Here is a 22,943-nt window from a genome sequence, read left to right as displayed (position 1 = left end):
GTGAAGGAAACTCTGCCCATTTGTTTTTCCGGCGCTGCCTGGGGATCGAACCCCGGTCCCTAGGTCCACGAATCTAGAGCGCTGTCCATTCAGCCACCACCCACCCAGCACTATGTATAAGTGCATGTATGTTTGTGACGCTCACGTGTGTGTGTGTGCGTATGTCCACCAACCTGTCCTCTTAATATAGCGCGCATACGAGCGAAAAGTGACGTTATTTTTAAAAGGACGGGTTGCATATCATCTAGCCTCACATGTACTTACCTAGTTGTGCTTACGGGGGTTTAGCTTTGGCTCTTTGGTCCCGGCTTGTACACACGTGTGTACAAGCACGTGTGCGTGCCGGTCATATCCTCCAGCACCAGGTGTGTGTGCTGAAGCTGTATGGCTTCAGCGACCACTCCACCAGCCTGCTGCTGCTGTGCCGGCGCAGGCCGGTGTCACCTCCCTGCGCAGCCACTACGCTAATTTTCTGCCGTAACACAGTACGCTTTTAACGTCAAGAAAAAGAATAAATTATATATATATATATATATGCAACAATTATATAATACCTAAAAGCAAAAGAGAAACCGCCCCACACGAAAATGGGGTCGCGGTGTTGAATATCTTGTGGTGCGGAATCTATCTATGTCCAGGGAGTCACGTGTCCGCGCCTCACGTACAAATCTAAATTTATTTCAACCTAAAAAAACAAACAAAACTCCTATAAACCGCGAAATATATCTTGCTTTCAAGGATGAAAGAAATCATCTAATTTCAGCATTAGTGAATCAGTGGGATGTAATAAGAGAAATAAGAGAGAATGTGAATGTAATTGTATAACAAGGTGGCGTGAGTGTGGGGGTGGTCAGTCGAGGCGCCCTCAGTAGTGTGTGTCGCCCCAGGACGCGACGGTATGTCTCCCTACCCACGCCCTGGAAGCCTCTAGCAGTTATTTATTTTACTATAGTGTTTTCTGAGTGTTGCGTGACTCTTTGCCTTGTCGTTGTGACTCGAGTTTGTGTTTATTTAGTGGCGTTCTAAGCAGTGAGAGTTTCGTGTAACCGGGACGGTAGAAGCGGTTGGGGGGTGGTGTTGGTGCCGACGTCTTCTTCCCCACCTCCCTCGTCCGCGTCTTTAGTGTTCTGGATTGAAGGTTAAGTTAAAGAACCGCAGGTGGTTATTACTGGGGGAGTGACGGTGCGAGTGGTGGTGATTGGGCAGTGTTCACCCCCCCCCCCGTCCTCCCTCCGCGGGGCCGCTCACCCTCGTCTACCTTTACCTTCTTGTTCATTAAGGTAAGTCAGTAAGTCATCAAGTTGGATGATAGTAGAAGTATGCAGATATTATATTTTGTACGGGGAGCCTCTGCGTGGAGCAGGGGTGGAGGAGGGGGGGGGGGGTTTGGTTCATCCGCAGGGAGGGGGGGGGATTGGGGGGCCAGATGGATATGGATACTCTGCAGGGGGGAAAATGGGCATGGAGCTTGTGCGGGATGGGTGGAGCATAATGCCTCTGTGGTGGTGGAGCAGGGTGGGCATGGATCCTCTGCAGGAGTAAATGGGTGGGCCTGGAGCCCCTGCTTGCAGGGAGGGGGAGAAGAGTGGGGGGCCTAAAGCCTTGGCCTGCTGGGAGAAATGGGTGGGCCTAATACTTTTGCCTGCCGGGGGGAAAGGGGTGGACCTTAAGCCTATGCCTGATGGAGAGAAAAGGGGGGGGGGGTCAGGACCCCGCCAAACACACACGGAAACTTCGACGTTGGTACAACGTTCGAAGGTGTTTTAAACACCACCTAACCAGTTATAACAACCAATATAGTAAGTTGTAACAACGTTCTAATACGTCATAAACACGTTAAGCCAAGATGTAACAACTTTATTGCAAGTTGTAACAAGCGGAAAATAGACAGTTTCGGTTTGTTTCCAGGGGAGCCTCTGCCTGCAGGGGGGAGGGGGGTAGGGGGGGCCTGGAGCCTATGCCTGATGGGGGGGGGGAAGGGGGTGGGTCTGGAGCCTATGCCTGATGGGGGGGGGGGGGGAAAGGGGGTGGGTCTGGAGCCTATGCCTGATGGGGGGGGGAAAAGGGGGTGGATCTGGAGCCTATGCCTCATGGGGGGGGGGAAAGGGGGTGGGTCTGGAGCCTATGCCTCATGGGGGGGAAGGGGGGGTCTGGAGCCTCTGCCTGATGGGGGGAAAAGGGGGAGGCTGCGGGATTCGTGTGAGAGCAGTAACAATTCTTTTAACCATGTCGTGTCGCAGACGACTAAGGCGCGTTTGGGATCATCCCGGAAGTAGGTTCGAACCCTCATCACGGCCCTTGTGGATTTGTTCATATGATGTATCACGCTATTATGATTTCTGTGTGTAGTGTAAAGCTTAAATTACATTATCTAAATAGGCGAAGAATTATGGGTGACATGAGAGGTGTGACGGGTTGTGGTATCGCTGTTATGCTGAACCAAGGTGGTATGGCTCTCCCGCTCATAATGAAAAAAATGCTGCTATTGGCCTTGCAGTGTGTAAGTCGCAGGTGGAAACAAATAAAAATCAAATAAATAATTAAACAATTTACTGAATTATTAATGCACATAAATGCCCCTGAAAATACTTGGCTATCATGTAATGCAACAGTGAACAAGTTAGGATGATCTTAAATGTAAAAATAAACTACAGTATAAGCAATGAAGAAAAGCACAAAGATATACTGGTGTGCTGAAGACAGCTACCATACCACCATGGCATCAGTCACACGACGTTGGCTGAAGGCGGACGACAGGTGAGACACAAAGGTGATCCTAGAGCACTAAGGGAGAGACTGTATTCTAGTGAGGCAGCGTCCTTTATATAGTCCTGTGGTGATGACTCCTCCAGTGTCACCACAAGGTGGACCTCTGGTCAACTAGCAAACTGCTCGTTGTGGCTGGCGGGGCCTTTGTGTTGAGTTGCACCACTGTCTTACCGGTTAGCAGAGGCACCCAGCTTGCCTCTGAGTCGTTCCAGGCCATACCAGGCCCTGGGAGAGGTGGCAGGACTGAGGACTCATCTGGGCTGGTGTACATGTATACTTCCAGTACAGAGGCATTGAAGGTGAAGGGAAAAGGCAGTTCCACTGATATATAAGGGATTCACGTGACAAATATATATATATATATATATATAATATTATATATAATGCAGTACGCCTGTGTCTTGTAGTAGTGGATTTAGTTTTGACGACTCATAACAAAGCCTTTGACCTACATACCGAGTACCCAACCCGTCCTCTTAAAAATAACGTCGCTTTTCGCTGGTATGCGCCGCTATGGCCAAAAATGGATGTAATTTGAAATGAAATCGGCTCACGAAAGTGACGTACTGTCCTGTTTTCCGTTTGAATCCTCCGCTTACTCGGTTAAGTTAGGAGAGGAAACTTTCAAGTAACTGTTTTCATGACGTTTTGAAAACTTAGGAGAAGTACCTGCCTTCCTAACCTACCAGAGGACCCTTAACTTGCTGTTACGGAGAAAAAATTCTAAAATTTATTTTCAATTATTTTTCACTTTCAAATTACGTCCATTTTCGGCGATACGGGCATTCGAGCAAATTCAGACATAATTTGTAAGAGGACAGGTTGGAGTATCAAAGTCTGCCCTGCAACGAAGTGTCCTAGTTAAAGAAAATGGCAATGCAAAACAGGTATATCATTCTTTAAGGAGGTATATTTTTAAAATATGTAATAAATGAAAACTTGTTCAATTTCAATAAAATTTTTTGTACTAGTTGTATGTTAAAAAGTGCTTCAACTAGGCCAAGTCTCAGCATTGTAGCTTAAATAGAAAGGGAGAAAAAATATATAAATCTATCAATTTTTGGAAAATCTCTTGTATGTATGTATGTACCTTACCTGAATAAACATTTTATTTATTTATTATTTACATTTGTCAAAAATGTTTCAATGTTAATTTTTTAACATCAAACACAAGTGTCAACTGAAATCATGTCTGACTCTCAGCTATTCCAATAGCATATAATAAAGGATTTTAATAATTAGTTTTATCCAATATATAATTAAACAAAAATTGGGATTTTTTTCCTTCAAACTTTTTCTCATTTGTTTTTACGGGCGATTTGCATGAATTTTATACACCTTACTGAACGTAAGTCTATCTGTTCGGGTGCCAATTTGGGGGAGAATCGGTTGATGTCAACCTCAGCCACGGGTGGCAGAACCTTTTTCATTTTTTTTTCAAGTAACATAAAAGTGACTACTTTCATTTATAATTCAATTTACATGAATCTTACACCTTATATGTAGAGTTAGTGTGTGTACAATTAAGGCAAGATATTTTATTCCTACGTTCATTTGAGTTTTTAAATATTTATAAATCTAATATTTTTGCATAAATTTTTTGGGAGACTTTGAATATTTCTATTAGTAAAACTAAACATATTTTGCTTAATCCATTTTATAAAAATCCTTTATTATATGCTAATGTGATAGATTAGTGTCATAGAAATGATTTAATTTAAAACATTGGTTGTAGAGTTATTTTGAAAATGTTCATCGTCCATTTTGCGAGTCGCTGATATTTTTATAACATCAGAATTTTTGTCTTTGGGGATTTATACGTCAGAATACAATGTACTATTAGAGAGGATGGTTAATTACCCTCCGTAATAAATGCAACTGTTTTTGCCCAATCAGAAACGTGGTTGACAGTGGGGCGCGAGTGTTGTGACAGTGGTGTAGGGACTCCAGATTCAGATAAAAGGTATCAATGTAGTAATCAGAGGGCATCCGGATACTAAGTAGCGAGAGCTTGCGCTATCCGCAGACGTGCACCACCTAGCCTGCCAGTCACGGAGGCCCCTTACTCAAAGCAACACCGCTCCCAATTACTATACTGTAAAACTGATGGCCTAGTACTCGTCCGTCACTGGATGATGGGTTCAAGAACACGAAAGTGCTTTGGCATTTTTGTTTCCCCATGTATATATTATTACATCATAACCTCCTTTTACAAAATCAATTCGTCCTAAAAGTCACAAGTTATGATGTCTGTGTGTAGGAATAATGCCATGGAAAAGGACAATGAGTGATGAACTACCGTGTGGTATATCTCTTGTCTACCTACGTTAACCATACAACTCCGTCTCGAGGTGATTTAAAGTTGTTGAGAGTAGCCTCATGAGGCAATTACAACCCTATTCCCATACACGCACGCTCGGTCGGTCATATATTATATATAAATATAATAATAATTACAAATTCATTCACCTGAGCAATCGGACCCTCGAAACGCTGACGACTTAAACAGTAGCCACCAGCACCCCTTGAAAGAAAGAATTCCAGAGGCGCCAATAATGTGTGTTATAAATCTCCCGCTAAGAGGAGCCCGGGGAAGGTAAGAGTGATGCCAGATTTTTAGCTTAGCGCCTTCTCTTCACACTATGCTTACCTCGAGTTGCAATAACAAGCCTGGGCGGTAAGATTTTTAATATTTACTAAAGCCAGGGCAGACCCTTGCCTGTGGTAACTCGGCGAGCCTGTGAACTCTCAAGTTATCTCGGTGGTGAATGTGTTATCAGTAAAACTGTATCAGTAGCGGCATATTGTACCCGTCCGCGCACCTTAGAGGTCGTAGTTGAAACAGAATCGACCAATCCGATAAAAAAAATGCGACATATTGGAAAAAAATACAGTGAAAGCTTTGCAATATGGCATAGTTTTTCTCTGCATTGGCTTCGATGCATTAGGTGGGTTGTTTGGGTTCATAAGTTTCTGGTTAAGCAAAAGCAGACACTATGAACCCTGGACACAAGGCCGTGGTGGAACAGCAACATGGCCGCCGCATGGACACAACGGCCTCCTGTTTGAAATGTAAGTGACTCGGTAATTCCTGTTGTCGCGAGTGATACTGTTGTTATATACCATACCGGCCAGTTGAATAAAGTTAATATTGTATATATATATTTGTAATTTCTGGTTTATTACTATTTTCAGTTTATTTTAGTTTTTTATTTTATAATTTATTTTAGAATTGTTTGAGAACCTCCTTGTGGCTTGTTGAACAGTCCTGAGCGAAGGGTTTTAATGTTCATGTGTACAGTCATCCGGTTACTGGACTTACCCTGACTGAGCGACATGCACAGCATCCACAGTGCTATGCCAAGGCGTCTGTGCCTCGCATGAACAGATAATACCCAGTCCTCGTTTCTTCCCCCCCCCCACTCCCCCACACACACCCTTGATCACAAGAGCATAGGTCTATTAGTTCATATGATGCACTGTGTATAGTCACTCAAATAAGTGCCAGTATGTGCTATATGGCTCTTTATTTGATCGCACAAATAGTTTCCCCTTTCCAAACTCCTATAATTATGGGGCAGGACATTTTCGCTTGTATGCAGTAGGCTGCTGCAAAAGAAAATCAATAGCCATCGTAAAACATGTTTTATATATTGTTTTAAGATTGTCAGCTGCCATGACACACACTGTCAGAGGTTTGAGAAGCATCTACCAGTATATGCCACATTTGACCTCCCTCTTTACATATAGGAGAGAATATGTAAAGATCAGGTCATCGGATAGAATATTCTCCCTTCTCCACTAATCTCACTCGATGAGCGAGAGAAGTAAGGATAAGGAAGGGAGAATAGATTGTGGAGAGTTGATTTAGTGTGAGAGAGAGCACCTGTTGCAGACATGGGAGCTGCCAAGGAGTAAGTTCTAAAAAGATGAGAAAAAGTATGCACCCCTCTAAGAGTCATCTCCACTCATTAAGCAACCCTAATGTATTAGAACCAAACGAAAATTTGACTTTTTAATAAGATGGCCGACGTCTCTGATATTATATGCCGGTACAGGTATGATACTATTGATGCTAAGAGGAAATCCAGTAACTAGCAACGAGGCGAGCGAAATCAATACGAAACATATTGCTGATGGCAAAATCGTCACATAATAGTTGAAGTGTGAACCAAGTAGTTTACGGGTTAGGATCTTACAGGGCTTCTTGCCCAGCACCAGGGCTAAGATACAGCTTGGCTCCTATCTTGACGTTTCTCCGAAGAGACTATAGCCTCTTCTTTACACACACACTGAATATGCTTTAGCACACACTGCTAAAATTATGCTTATAAGTGAATCGTCCATTTGCTTTTTACTTGTTAACTTGCACTTAAGTGCTTTTGTGATTTGAAGTGTGTTAAACCCACCAAGTGAAAGCTGACGTTTGCAGTCTCCTTTGGGATTTGTATATGGCCACGTTGTTAGCCACACCCTGCGTTGTCGACGTTTGCTCCACCTCGGAGGTTAGTGTGGCGTGAGCTAGCAGAGTCCTGGCATGATGACACAGCAAGGAGTCCTGGCTAGCAGAGTCCTGGCAAGCGCCCACCTTCACCACCCGCTAGGCTCTTCTGGAGACATGCTGAATGTTTGACCTCCATGTTACCTCGTGCAATAGTAAGCTTGTTAACCCGCCGCATACCCAATTAACGTTCTTAATCTCACATTATTCTTAAAAAATAATAATTAACACTAAAGATCTTTGTCAGATTTGTATAGTTTGTGACTTTAAATGGATATGGTTGAGAAACGTCTACTGAACTTGGGATAAATTCGTAATAACGATATATTGGATATTTTAGTCAATGCATATATTTAAAAAAATACCCCATGTATTATAAATAATATTGTTACGTATTGCGTGAAGGCAATACGCCTGTTTAGGCATTTATGGCTTGGCGCAGTGGATGAAGTGCGCGTCACCCGATCAGTCGGGGGCCAGATTCACGAAAGCACTTACGCAAGCACTTACGAACGTGTACATCTTTCCTCAATCTTTGACGGCTTTGGTTAAATTTATTAAACAGTTTACAAGCATGGAAACTTCCCATTCAACTGTTATTATTGTTATAAACAGCCTCCTGGTGCTTCGGAGCTCATTAACTATTTTATAATTGGAAATAAAGCCGCCAAAAATTAAGATATACAGGTACGTCCTGTACATCTGCTTGTACGTCCCCGCCAGTGACATACCGATATCAGTATATAAGAACACTATAGCACAGTTATAAAAAAAATGCAGTATTTCTAGTACAGAAATGTAAAGACTTCATTTAGATGTTGATTGAGGGGAGACGACGATAGAGTGATCGCGTGCGCCAGGGGCTTCATTTAGCTAGTGGAGAGTTCTGAATGCGTTAAGTTTCTGTATAAGTGCAGGAAGTTCGGCAGATGAGGCTCTGTAATACTCTTCGCGCTACCGCTCGCTGGATAAGTATAGGGTGCACAATAACTAGCCACCTCCGGCGGCAGCAGTACAAAATGAGGCTTTGTCTCTTAGAATAGTGAGACGTGATGTGCATCTGTTTCACTTGAGCCATTGTTAGATCCGTAATATTATTCCTGGGTCCGCTTGTTGAACTCCCAATTTTAGGACGGACCGAAACGAGTGGCGCTTATATATGCTGCAACGGCGACTGTGGGGTTAGTATACACGTAGGAGCGGTGGTGGTTAGTGGCGAGACCAGTGTTGCAGCCAGGGGCGGCCAGTGTTGTGGACGGTAAGGGGGGGGGGGGAAGCTGCGAGCGACCAGTGTTGCGGCCGTTGGGGGGGAGGAAGCTGCGAGCGACCAGTGTTGCGGCCGTTGGGGGGGGAGGGAGCTGCGAGCGACCAGTGTTGCGGCCGTTGGGGGGGGAGGGAGCTGCGAGCGACCAGTGTTGCGGCCGTTGGGGGGGGGGGAAGCTGCGAGCGACCAGTGTTGCGGCCGTTGGGGGGGGGGAAGCTGCGTGCGACCAGTGTTGCGGCCGGTGGGGTGGGGGGGGAGGCTGCGAGCGACCAGTGTTGCGGCCGGTGGGGGAGGAGGGGGGGTTCGAGCGACCAGTGTTGCGCCCGTTGGGGGGGGGTGGAAGGCTGCGAGCGACCAGTGTTGCGGCCGTTGTGGGGGGGGGGGGGGGGAAGGCTGCGAGCGGCCAGTGTTGCGGCCGGTGGGGGGAGGGGGGGAAGGCTGCGAGCGACCAATGTTGCGGCCGTTTGGGGGGGGGGAAGGGATGGGTGGCAGTGTTGGAGATTGGATTAGGGAACAGTGCAAGCAGTTGGGGTCGGGTGGAGATGGGGGGGATGAGAGTGGCAGCGGTGCCGAGGGTCGCGCCTGGGGACGGAAGTACTAGTGTTGATAGCAACTAGTACACTAACACATGTGGTCGGGAAGGGACGGATATCACGTAGGGAGACTCGGTATCACATGTTAGACACACCAACGAAGTGAATCAAATAATTATTTCAGAGGACAGTAGTGGACATAGCCTTCGCACTATTAAGCAATAAACATTCACAATGATACCTACCTAACATCGTGACATGACTTCTAATGAGGGAATTTTATATTGCTTGGTGGTTGTCATGTCTGGTGACGGATGCTCCTGTACTGACAGCAACGACGTCTGTACGTCGGTGTTTGGTAGGTATGACGTAGTTTGTGTCTCATTCCAGCGAGAAATTTAGAAATATAACTAATTACTTTTAGTAAAGTTTGTGCTGCTCCTATATGGGTTCAACCAAACTATAAATGATGGTGATATTTAATAACATATCCATACACACCTGTTAATCAAATGACAGTCTTGGCGATATCTATGTCCAAACAAACATCCCAGGGACAAAATTATGTCCCTGGGATATTCAGACTACTGATTTTTTTAAAGTTATAACTAGTTCTAATCAAACTATATTGACTTAAAAAAAATATTTATAAATTGACCTCAAAATAATTTTGTGGTCGGATACCCCTATTAACTCTTTAGGTTCGTGAAAAACTATCTTGTTTCGTCTATTTTCAATTTTAGCCTGCTGTATTTAAAGATCAAATATGGGAATTTATAATGAATATTGAGGCTAGGTGAGAAATCTCAACGAATTTACAAATAAACATTACTTTGTACGTCATGGGAACACCTGCCACGTTATTTCTAACTTTATCATCGTTGTCACAATATATTTCTGCGACTTGTAATAACACTAGTTAGGTCTCCTAATATCACGGTTGTATCAGTACTGTATTTGTAGTAAATACGCATGGCATTGCGAGACGTCAAACCTCGACTCTAGCTTGGGGGATATGACTTTTCATTTGTGTAAATAATGTATTGAATTTTGCTCAGTTATAATGTACAACCATTGTATGAAACATGATTTAAAGTTTTCATTGACTTTATTTGCTTCTTTAACAGTATTGGGCTAATATTCGTCAGCGGTAGGCTGAGTTGAATACCTCAGTAGACTTTAGATTTAGGAAAGACTTGGGTAAATACTGGTTCAGTAACAGGGTTGTTGATTTGTGGAACCAATTGCCGCGTAACATTGTGGAGGTGGGGTCCCTCGATTGTTTCAAGCGTGGGTTGGACATGTATATGAGTGGGATTGGGTGGTTATAAATAGGAGCTGCCTCGTATGGGCCAATAGGCCTTCTGCAGTTGCCTTTGTTCTTATGTTCTCCTTATGTTCTTATGACTTGTTTGGAGTTGGTTGATTACGTAATGGGAGTTAATGAGAAGAGTTGATTGGGCTTTTATTTTTATTTTTTTTAACTGATTAAGATATCACTACTTGACGTATTTCATGTGGATAAACACTGAAGATTAAATCAGTACATCGGGAAAAATTAGCCAAGTTGCCACGTGCCATCACAAGGAAACCCGAATTGACATCTCCATTAATTAAGAATACTAACAGTATCGTTGCTTGAGTAAATGTCAGTGCAATAATCTATTTTAACGGGCCCATTAGGAGATCTGATTTGCCAGCCAGTCGAGCGCCTCGTAGATGCCGGAGGAAGTGACGGCACAGGTAGGTTGGACGAACCAGGGCCGAGTATGGTGACGGAGGCCGAGGGAGTGGGTGATGGTGTCGACGGAGGCTGCCTGGGGTAGGTCCTGCTTGTTGGCCAGCACCAGCAGCGGGCATTCCGACACCTCGTCGTTATTTAGCTGTAAAGGAGGAAGATTATGCGAGTAGTATTCGGACCTTTAATAATGAGCATCAAAACTATGATATAAATTAATATAATTTGCTATAGTAGTGGCCGTAGTATTGATACGGAGTTAGTAGGTAACATTAATAGACATTACCGTATTTAATATTTTATATCTACATTAAGGAGGCAAACTGCAGGATGTTAAGATCTTATATATTTGAATATAAATCGATAAATTGATAAAGCCCTACGTCAATGTCATTCTTAAAATGCGAATTAAATATATGAATAAAATAAATTACGAATCTGAATTCTGATGCAAGGATTTATCAGTGCGGGAATCACTGTGCCCCCGAAGCAGAATATTAGCCAGGAGACCTTGCATCTTGACTTAATATGTTGTTCAGCGAGGAATTACTGTTGGGCTTACCACAGTGTCAAGTTCTTCTCGTGACTCGGCCAGACGCTGAGGGTCGTTACTATCGACGACATAGATGATGGCTGAAGTGTTTTGGAAGTAGTGTCTCCATAGAGGCCTCAGCCTCTCCTGACCTCCCACGTCCCACACGGTGAAACTGATGTTCTTGTACTCCACCGTCTCCACGTTGAAGCCTGGGTACCCAAGTATAATATTAGCCAGAGGAAGCTACATGTCTTCCCAGCTTGGCATCTTTTTTGATACTTAGCAAGACGGAGACCAAGATAATTCTGTCTTAAAAGTGGATGATTTAAGAGGTAATTTATATACATTTTTAACCTTTTCGAAGGTCATGAGAATTTTGACTGAATAACGTAACCATTGACGATTAACTTAATAGCTTGAAATGGCTTGAAAATTATAGACAAACTATTTCAACCCATCAAAACAAACACTTATTTACTTTTGTAAGCACATTAAAAGGTTTTTCAAGTGACACCATTCAGAATGTCAGTGAATTTAATTACAAATATTAGACAAATAGGCTTGCCCATTTCCTCACCAGATTTGCGCCTTTTATACATATAGTACCAGCATAAACAAGAGCCTAATTGATCTAATGGTCTGTGGTGGTTAGAATGGCTTGTTTTCTTGGGTAAATTTTTGTTAAGTAACTTGCACAGACGTTCAGAATATAGGTAATAATTCATGTTAACTGTTTCAGTGTTAAATAATATGATCTAGACAGAACACTGCTGGTTCAGTATTTTTAGATTCTATCTGAAAAAAACTACTTTAATCAACTGAATAACTGGCAAATATACATACAGGCATTATTTATTAGTTACCTGATAACTTACTTTATCCTTTTAATGACAAAAGCAATTAATATAAGAAAACTATGTTACACAATTAAGGTTAATTCTAAGGTTTTAAAGTGCATTTTAAACTTAATTCAAGAGTTCAAATGATCTTGATAAACACTATCGCCTATAATTCCGTTTGTTTTGGGGTTACAAATTATATTTCTATAATAAACTTAGACCCTACGTTAATCGGCATCGGTGTCGTATTATACCATGAAAATATCAGAGTTTAAGAATAATAAGAAAAGGCGAAATGTCTTACCAATAGTGGGAATAGTTGTGACGACCTCCCCCAGTTTTAATTTGTAGAGCACAGTAGTCTTCCCTGCTCCGTCCAGCCCAACTGTTCACAGAAAACGGAATCAATAACTTACTGAGGGGGGGCTGGTTAGTTTCATTTATTATGCACCCCATACCCATCTAGTGGGCGGTAGTGGAAAGGGTTACTGAGGGGGCAAGACTAAAATTGTCACACTTTGTCGGAAACGTTAGGCTTTATCGAGGTCCCCCATACTCCACCGACTAAGCTTCCAAAGAATACAACCCACAGCAGTCGCCTATATTCTAGGTACATAGTTCCTGCTAGGTGGACAGAGGTATTAGGTGTAAGGACACACGAAAGTCTCGACCTATCAGTGAACCAAACTTGGGTCCAATCCAAATAACAAAATATGCTAATTTTGCAGTATTATACGAAATACGTAACTCGACCAGTTAAAAGTCTCCGTGGTGTAGTGGTAAGACACTCGCCTGGCGTTCCGCGAGCGCTATGTCATGGGTTCGTATCCTGGCCGGGGAGGATTTACTGGGCGCAATTCCTTAACTGTAGCCTCTGTTTAACGCAACAGTAAAATGTGTACTTGGATGAAAAAACGATTCTTCGCGGCAGGGGATCGTATTCCAGGGACCATAGGATTAAGGACTTGCCCGAAACGCTACGCGTACTAGTGGCTGTACAAGAATGTAACAACTCTTGTATATATCTCAAAAAAAAAAAAAAAAAAAAAAAAAAAAAAATGCATTTTTTTTAGTCTAAAATGTAAATAAAACATGAAGACAGTTTCTTAAACTCTTCATGCTGGGCAGTACAAGAAAAGCTATCCATATACAGGAGATTCTAAGAATCTCGTTCTGTACATCAGTTATTGAATATATATTACAAATTACCGGTAGACAGATAAATCACAAGCATTAAGAAGTACAAAAATCGCTAATAATAGGGATTATATATATTCTCTTTTTCTAATGTCACAAGGACAGGACAAATGTCTACCAGGTATTATGATAGCCTATCAGGGTTTCTGGCATTTACTGTAAGATTACTTTTGACAGGAAACTAATCTTTCGATACTGAACGCACTAATTGTCAACCATGTGATAAGGAGCTGGGACCCACTCATCAACATTATATCAGTGAATGCTTGATGACTTGGCCAAATAGCGTGAAATGTCTTGAGCTTTTCTACTATTTAATGTACTCAAGGATATTAGAAAATATTCTCAGCCTATCAAAGTTTGTCAGTGCCGGCTAGTAGGCCAGATTTCACAGCCTGATTTTGACCAACCATCTACCGTGTAATTCCACCCATAGCCTAGGGTATCAGCAGAGGGCTGTGTGCCTAAGCATGTGAATGAAAAAACAAATCTCATTATACCAGCAAAATTCGGCTCGCCAAATTCACTTGAAGTTACATAGTTTAAGTTAAAAGCTGGCTCCCTTGAGTCAGCCAAGAGCATGGCTATTTCTACGTGGCCACCTTTCCATTTATAGGGCTAAACCGAGCTTAGTACATCCCTTCATTGTCGACCGCGCCAAGCTTTAAGATTTGTCAACCCTGTAATTTTGGTCGGTTTTGCATGGAACCAAACCAGTGTATACACGAGTCACCCCTTCACAAAACTCAGGTGTAGCCAAGGGTGTAGCCGACTTTGTCACCTGTTGCGCGGGACTCGCCACGTCAATACTAGACTAAAATAGACGATGGAGATGTACAGAGAATTATTTTGTTTGCTTATGTTCCACGTAGTTTTCTTATTTTGGCTTCTTATCATTCCTGCAGCCTTTCAGATTATTTCAAAATCTTGGTTTGTGTTTTCTTAAATAGCTGGAAGCTTTTGGAAAATTGACATAAAAAATGTAAACAAAATATTAGTTTTAGGGTACAAACACAATACCTGTAAGTAGAATATCAAATGCATTCACTCAAGACGAATCGATATTCGTGGTACAGTGAATGATGGTAAATCATTCGATGAGTCAAGTTAAACACTGTTGGACCTGGCTATAGCACTAGACGAGTTGTCTCAGGAACAGCCTCACCCTTGGTTAGACACACCCCTGTCAAATTTTGCATATTTCCAATTTGACAATGATATGCAAATATATATATACGGCAAACAGGCTACATTTTAGTTGCCTGGAATGAACCAGGAGGCTTTAAACAGCTTTTTATATTCGCATATTTGAAAGAATTCCAATGGCAGCATAGCCATAGGGTTCCAACGAGGGATCTTCGAAAGTCCAAAAGGAAAAGGACGAGGCGCTGCTGTGCTAAAAATGGTACACTTAACAAATCATTTAAGTAGCTTACCCATGAGGATCCTGCATGGCTTCTTGCTCTGCACCAGAGCCAAGATGCGGCTTAAGATGAGTCCCATGATGACGTTGAGTTACTAATAAAAGACGTGGCACAGTTGTGTGTTGAGAAGTTGTTACTGCAGACCGGGTTGAGCTCAGGAAGGTAGTGTTGACGTCTGAAGTCCAGCCTGCGCTTTATAGGGACCCCATGACCACGTTGGCAGAGCCACGCAGCGCCTCGCCACGTTAGCCTGGCCGCGCTGACCGGCCCGGCATGGTGAAACACCCGCTCACATCACCCACTGGCTCAGCTGGTATGGGTTACATTTTTGTATTAATTACCTGTTTGTCCCTCTGGTGCTACTTGGCCGGGTATTAATAATAATAATAATAATTATTATTATTAATTTATATTAGTATTAATAATATAATAATTTATTATTATTATTATTAACTATATAAAATGAATGCTAATAATAGTATTAAAAAGTACTAATAAAATTAATAATGCATAATAATGAATTCACAATAATAATAATAATGAATGTTAATAATAATAATAATAAAAATTATAATAATAATAATTATTATTAACATTCATTATTATTATTGTGAATTCATTATTATTATTTTGAATTCATAATAATACTACTGTAATAAAAATAATAACACTAATAATGAATAATAATAATGAATTCATAATAATAATGTATAATAATAATGAATGTTAATAATAATTAATAATAATAATAATTTATTATTATTATTAGCATTCATTATTATTCATTATTATTATTAATTCACTTATTATTCATTATTAGTTTTATTAATTTAATTAGTATTAATATTATTATTAGCATTCATTATTATATATTGTTAAAAATAATAATATTGTTATTATTAAAAATAATAATAATAATAATAATAATAATAATAATAATAATAATAATAACAAAAAAATTCAACAATAATTATTAACTTATTATTATTATTGTTAATACTAATAATAGTTAATAATATTATTAATGAATGTTAATAATAATACAAATAATGGTAATAATAGTAATATTAATAATAATAATAATAATTATTATAATGAATAATCTATATAAATAAAAATGTAAATGTTTGTTCAAAATCGCTAATCTCTGAAAGTTTTTGATTGACATTGTGTTGGAATTGAGCTGTGTTGTTTACCATACTGTTTATTGCGTAAGTATAGTTCATTTTTTTATTTTTTCATTGTTGTTCATTTCGTTTTTTTTAACTTCTTATTTTTCAGTGATGGGAACATAGATCATTTGATCCCATTTTTCTGATGAGAAAATAATACAAATAATAATAATGAATGGTAATAATAGTTTTAGTAATAATAATAATAATAATAAAATGAATAATAATAAAGTAAATAATAATAATAGTGAATGTTACTAATAATAATGAAATGATGTATAATAATAATAATAAAAATAATAATATTAACATTCATTATTATTACAATAATAATGAATGTTAATATTATTTTTATTATTATTATTATTGCTAAGATTCATTATTATTATTATTACCATTCATTATTATTAGTATTGTGTACAGTATCATGTATTCAATCTTATTATATTAATTTTAATTATTATTACAAATTATAATTATTTTTATTATTAAAAATTACACTTTTGAGTGAAAAACTAGAGGATAGAGATAATCTTATTGATATTCATTATATATTTATTAGTATTACTCAATATTTATTATTAGAAAAATAAGATTATAAGTAATTAAATTAATAAAATACAATTATAAGAAAAAAAAATTAGTAACAGTCGATTGACAGTTGAGAGGCGGGCCGAAAGAGCAGAGCTCAACCCCCGCAAGCACAACTAGGTGAATACACACACAAGATTCGTTTTTACAGTTCTAGTATGATTTAGGCTTATGAATATTAAGTATTCTACCAAATTTATTTATTCAGATTTGTGGATAATTTTGTATTTTTTTTTTCAGGCAAGTCTTTTACATCAGAGATTTAGAATCCAGTGGCAATGGCTTCTCCCTCCTGAAAGGTAATGTGAAACGTTATGTGTGAATGAATATATCATTTCATTATTATTAGTAACATTCACTATTATTATTATTTACTTTATTATTATTCATTTTATTATTATTATTATTAATTTATATATATATATATATATATATATATATATATATATATATATATATATATATATATATATATATATATATATATATATATATAATATATATAATAACAAAAAATATTGATAATGACACGTCATGGCTGATGTGAAACCATTTAACAACAAAGGAAAAATTAAACTTGAATGGACTTTTGCGCTTTCGTGTTTAATCTGCACATATCAAACGTGAAGTAACTGAAAACCATCAAAACCTACAAGGGACAGATGGTGTGTGGACTTCCACTTTACTCGACACCCAGCGGGCTTTCTTCCTATTGGGGAGTGTTGAACATGGTACTTTGGCGGTAGGTCCACTCACAGGATGAGTGGCGTTGCCCAATAAACTCGCCCCTCGGGGAAAAATTAATTCTTAACTCTCCGGGGTCCGATGTTGGCGTCTCCGTGCATGTTGTGGGGTTTCCCCCTCTAGGCTGTGTTGCAAGAGGGGAACAGGACACCCCCGCCAGAGCTGTCAGGAGAGTGTAAGGCGATTCGTGAGATGGGTCCCCCTGTGGTGTGGAAAGGTAATTTGTGCATAGTTAGGTATAATGATTAGGCACCCCATATCCAGCTTGTTCGTGGTAATGGACCCCCATACCCGCCCTGTGAGTGGCAGTGGACCCCCATACCCGCCCTGTGAGTGGCAGTGGACCCCCATACCCGCCCTGTGAGTGGCAGTGGACCCCCATACCCGCCCTGTGAGTGCCAGTGGACCCCCATACCCGCCCTGAGAGTGGCAGTGGACCCCCATACCCGCCCTGTAAGTGCCAGTGGACCCCCATACCCGCCCTGTGAGTGCCAGTGGACCCCCATACCCGCCCTGTGAGTGGCAGTGGACCCCCATACCCGCCCTGTGAGTGGCAGTGGACCCCCATACCCGCCCTGTGAGTGGCAGTGGACCCCCATACCCGCCCTGTGAGTGGCAGTGGACCCCCATACCCGCCCTGAGAGTGCCAGTGGACCCCCATACCCGCCCTGAGAGTGGCAGTGGACCCCCATACCCGCCCTGTAAGTGCCAGTGGACCCCCATACCCGCCCTGTGAGTGCCAGTGGACCCCCATACCCGCCCTGAGAGTGGCAGTGGACCCCCATACCCGCCCTGTAAGTGCCAGTGGACCCCCATACCCGCCCTGTGAGTCGCAGTGGACCTGCCACTCAGAGGTCATTTAATGTTATACATTTAACATTGATAAGGTGTAATGAAAAGAAATGTACATACAATAAAACTGAACAATTCTAGGGGGTGAATCAGTGACGCTATGTTGGGTACACTGCAAGCAGTATTGGAACATCCATATATGGTCACCCCCCCCCCCTCCCTTCAGACGCCGCTGTCTCCCCCCCCCCCCCCATGAATAAACCTGCAATAGCAGTAACTAAAATATCTCATACAGCCACACTACAACATGCTTCATTTAACTCAAAACACACATACTCGAAAACAAATAGACATAATGGTTAATTTCAAATAACTGAGGAAAGAATAATGAACATGTTTATCGTGATAAATGTTAGAATCAAGTATTATGGATTCATAACGACCGGGTAGGCCTAATTCCATGCCTATATCTGTGCTGTGGGCCTGTCACGCCAAGGTGACAAGTGCTTGCAAGCAGATGTGGGTTGATGATGTACGAAAGCAACTCACACCCCCGTGGGTATTGACCGGGGGACGGTTGTCAAGCCTACCTTGTGGGTATTGACCGGGGACGGTTGTCAAGCCTACCCTGTGGGTATTGACCGGGGACGGTTGTCAAGCTCACCCTGTGGGTATTGACCGGGGACGGTTGTCAAGCTCACCCTGTGGGTATTGACCGGGGACGGTTGTCAAGCCTACCCTGTGGGTATTGACCGGGGGACGGTTGTCAAGCCCACCCTGTGGAAACATAGGAGCCTGTGCAGGCGATGAGTCACAATAACGTGGCTAAAGTGAGTTGATCAGACCACACACTATAGAAGGTGAAGGGACGACGACGTTTCGGTCCTTCCTGGACCATTCTCATCGATTTGAGAATGGTCCAGGACGGACCGAAACGTCGTCGTCGTCCCTTCACCTTCTAGTGTGTGGTCTGGTCAACATAGGACCCTGTGCTTGCTACTATGGTTTCCACAGCAGCCGAGGGGGATACGGTCTAAGGTCTTAAAATTGTAATTCAATTTTGTCAATAAAGATGTTAATAATAATGATGATAGGCTAAGGGAGAGAAAGTTGTCTGATATTTGGTATGCCTGAGGCTTGTAATGTCACTATGACGTCATAATGTTCATTTCGGTACAGGTTTTAGATCCCACTGAGACTTAACACACTGCGCCAGATATGAAATTATACATCTTGAAATTGAAATAAGTTTATTGAGGTAAAATACACACAAAGGGATGACGTAGCTCAAGCTATTCTCACCCCGTTCAGTACATCGTGTTAATACATACATAGACACACATCACAAACAATAAACATATTACCGAACATTCTGAGAGATAAATCTATACATTTCCGCCTTTACACAAGTAGTATGGTATCAGACATACACATAAATACTTTTATGACCTAGGTTATCCTGATTACATGCTGAAAGTCGTGTGTGTGTGTGTGTGTGTGTGTGTGTGTGTGTGTGTGTGTGTGTGTGTGTGTGTGTGGGGGGGGGGGGGGGGGGAGGGGGGTGGCGTTGTACAAAGGAGCCAACCAGCTGTTAAGAGGAGTCGTCTTCTCTTCACTTAAGAGAAATTTGCTTATTTTATCTTTCATGTATATATACGTGTTTCTTTTTTCTTTTATTAATATACATTGTCATATATACATCAATTTACAAGTTAAATTACATTACATATATACACACAGAAATCACAATAGCGTGATGCATCAAATGAACAAATCCCCAAGGGCCTTAAAGTCTTAAGTCTTAGTCTTAAACCCCAAATGTCATACCTTGCAAGAACTTCAGTATTTTGTCTATTGAGTAACTCTCCTAAATACCTCCAGACGATGCTGAGGGGGAAATTAATTAAGTTATTTATTTGTATATTTATATACAAGAAGGTACATTGGGTTCGTGAGAATACATAGCATAGTATTTACAATCATGTAAAGCCACTAGTACGCACAGCGTTTCGGGCAGGTCAATATGTGCTCGCCACTTACCGGAGTTAAACGGTTGGGTTTAGCCAGCAATTGGACGGGTGACTGTGTGGTGGGTCTGGCCCTGGCTTATATGTGGAGCTCGATAAAACTAACGGGCTTCTTGTCCCTAACAATACAAATGTTAAAAGTTCGGAAGTTATATGCGTTTTCCCCCTTTTTGTTTTAAAGAAAACGATAAAAGAAAAACTTTAATACGAGGGGTAACTTGTGTATTTGGTTTTGTTGTGGTAGGTTCCTCTTGTAATAGGGTCTACGAACTGCCCAAATTGAAGCACATGTACGTCATCGCCTTGCTTAACCTAGCCTAACCCATCCTACCCAAGCCAAGCCATGCCTAGCGTAACAAAAACTGTGGATACAATTTTGTTTTATATGAATATAGTGTGATGTACTTCAGTGACGTCACACATCCGTTTGGAGAGAACGGCAGTTTTGTTTTTTTAATTATTATTTTCTACCACAGACGTGGCCACACATTTACAATGCTAACCAGCATATATACATTTTCTTCTGTCCTCCATGGACAGAGTGAGAGATCTGTTAAACATGTAGTTCAGTGAGTTATTGAACAATCAACCACAGAAGGTGATTGTAGTGCTTTTAAAATGCTAAACTAACCTACAAACATAAATACACAGATTTAAATACACAGAAAAAAAAAAATTTAAATACACAGATAAATACACAGTGTTCGAGGTGTTTAACATAGTGTCATTAATGTGCGTTTACAAAAGGAGAAATGCAATGCTAACCAGCTTCCACATATCCTGTATACAAATACACGCACATATACATATATACACAAATACCTACAAATATCCACATATATATATATACATACACCTATGTCTGTCCTACTTTGACAGGGTAAGATAGCTTCTATAGAAACTAGTGTGATATTAAGCACTTAACCACTGAAGGTGATTAAGGTGCTTTTACAAGCTCAGGTTGTAGGTACATGCATTGTATAACAGAAGTATTACATATTGTATAGATACAATACAATGTATAACAGATGTATTACATAGTCAATCTTGGGAACAAGTCCAGTATATCAAGTGTTCCAGTATTCATTGGTATTTACAGAGTTCAGCACACCTCAGCCCTCAGCAGAGAGTAGCAGTGCTTGGAAGCTGCTCGGAGTGCTGGCAGGTCACTCTAAACATTTTCTCTGTGATTTTCGTAGATAATTTATAAATGCATTTTTTTTGTCGGAGTTTATGTATCCAAATAGTGCGCACACGTTGATGGTGCTTACGTCACCGATAAGGGGCGTCCGGTGCACCAGCCAATTGGACGACACATGTACTAGTGACGTCACTCGCAGGATTTGTTGGTGCTCATCTAGTTGTACTTTGCCAGGAATGAGCCACGGCTCTTGGGTTCCCGCCTCTCGGGTTCCCGCCTCTCGACCCATATTATACTGATTTTTTTTAGGTTCTGGAGCTTCCTGGGCTCGGTCACATCTACACTGATGTATGTACTTGGAGTTGTCTTCGTGTTACTTGAAGTAAAGGGTCGTACTAAAGCCAGACGAGGCTTGGATTGGTAAAGATTCCTCCTTGCCTCCATGTAGAAGACTTCACACTGTGCAGTCTCGACAAGTAGGGAGAATACTAGGTGTACCCGAGATGAAGTTCTTGTATAAACTATCCACACAAACTATCCGGCTATGCTCTCAAGATAGATGCTTCTCTTATATCTAGTTAATCTTGGTTAGCTTTTTTTTTTAAGTTTAGGTTAAATTAAAGTTGGGTTTAGTTTGGGATGGGTTGGCTATTTTGCTATGATATCTTAAGTTTCGCCTGGTTTAGGATGGATAAGATCAAGCCTGGTTTAGGATGGATAAGATCAAGCATGGTTTAGGATAGACAAGATCAAGCCTGGTTTAGGATGGATAAGATCAAGCCTGGTTTAGGATAGATAAGATCGAGCCTGGTTTAGGATAGATAAGATCGAGCCTGGTTTAGGATAGACAAGATCAAGCCTGGTTTAGGATAGACAAGATCAAGCCTGGTTTAGGATGGATAAGATCAAGCCTGGTTTAGGATAGATAAGATCGAGCCTGGTTTAGGATAGACAAGATCAAGCCTGGTTTAGGATAGACAAGATCAAGCCTGGTTTAGGATAGACAAGATCAAGCCTGGTTTAGGATAGACAAGATCAAGCCTGGTTCAGGATGGATAAGATCAAACCTGGTTTAGGATAGATAAGATCGAGCCTGGTTTAGGATAGACAAGATCAAGCCTGGTTTAGGATAGATAAGATCAAGCCTGGTTTAGGATAGACAAGATCAAGCCTGGTTTAGGATGGATAAGATCAAGCCTGGTTTAGGATAGATAAGATCAAGCCTGGTTTAGGATAGTTTAAGCTGGGGGAGATCAAGCCTGGTTTAGGATAGATAAGATCAAGCCTGGTTTAGGATAGTTTAAGCTGGGGGAGATCAAGCCCAGCTTATAAAGGGTGCTACAAGTGTCGTAATTTTCCAACTAAAACAACTGTTCATAGCTGTGTTGCGATGCGACAGCGACAGCCGTATGCATTAATACGTTTTAACTACAATTCCCCTCGATTTAATATGCCTTTCTGTAGAATCCTTGTGCGCGCGCACGTCATTGTCTTCCCTACGACGCTGTGTGGGGCCGGTATCCTCATCAGTGGTGACGTTTCGAGCCTTTTTCTATATGTTTGTGCGGAAATGTGGTACGATCCCATCTCGGCCAATCAGCGTGCTGCTCACGTCTGTTACGTCACGGCTCCTAACTTGTGATACGTGTTCTTCGGATATGGCGTCATTCCAAGTC

The 22,943-nt window shown here is 41.1% G+C and overlaps 2 protein-coding genes across 6 annotated transcripts in view; one reads left to right on the top strand and one right to left on the bottom strand.

Moving 5' to 3' along the window:
- Window positions 1-826: 826 nt before the first annotated feature.
- The window catches only part of LOC123761636 (uncharacterized), a 193,737-nt gene continuing 171,620 nt past the window's right edge, over window positions 827-22,943 (top strand). The window contains exons 1-2 of one of the 5 annotated variants that reach the window (XM_069330714.1): window positions 4,800-5,365; window positions 16,804-16,862. The gene's annotated coding sequence lies outside the window, so the exon portion shown is untranslated. Of the gene's footprint in view, window positions 1,281-4,799; window positions 5,842-9,149; window positions 9,426-16,803; window positions 16,863-22,943 lie in introns of those variants that run through there. The other 4 variants (XM_045747699.2, XM_045747693.2, XM_045747697.2 and 1 more) reach the window with 4 other exon arrangements.
- LOC123761641 (uncharacterized) lies at window positions 9,535-15,088 on the bottom strand. The gene is made up of 4 exons (XM_045747703.2): window positions 14,813-15,088; window positions 12,484-12,564; window positions 11,368-11,549; window positions 9,535-10,950 (listed from the first exon to the last, which is right to left on the bottom strand). Exons 1-4 carry the CDS (start codon window positions 14,877-14,879, stop codon window positions 10,747-10,749), a joined length of 534 nt encoding a protein of 177 aa, XP_045603659.1. The 5' UTR covers window positions 14,880-15,088; the 3' UTR covers window positions 9,535-10,746.

This window comes from Procambarus clarkii, chromosome 24 (assembly GCF_040958095.1).
Source record: "Procambarus clarkii isolate CNS0578487 chromosome 24, FALCON_Pclarkii_2.0, whole genome shotgun sequence".
Lineage (NCBI taxonomy): Eukaryota > Metazoa > Arthropoda > Malacostraca > Decapoda > Cambaridae > Procambarus > Procambarus clarkii.
This window is presented reverse-complemented; position numbering and strand designations above follow the sequence as displayed.

What these genes read in the sequence shown, in the direction of transcription:
- LOC123761641 (XM_045747703.2), bottom strand. Translation starts at nt 14,879, where the DNA reads ATGGGACTCATCTTAAGCCGCATCTTGGCTCTGGTGCAGAGCAAGAAG. An exon ending in GCCATGCAGGATCCTCATGG is followed by an intron (nt 12,565 to 14,812) that starts GTAAGCTACTTA and finishes TTCTGTGAACAG; the next exon opens with TTGGGCTGGACGGAGCAGGG. An exon ending in GAGAAGAACTTGACACTGTG is followed by an intron (nt 10,951 to 11,367) that starts GTAAGCCCAACA and finishes CCTCCTTTACAG; the next exon opens with CTAAATAACGACGAGGTGTC.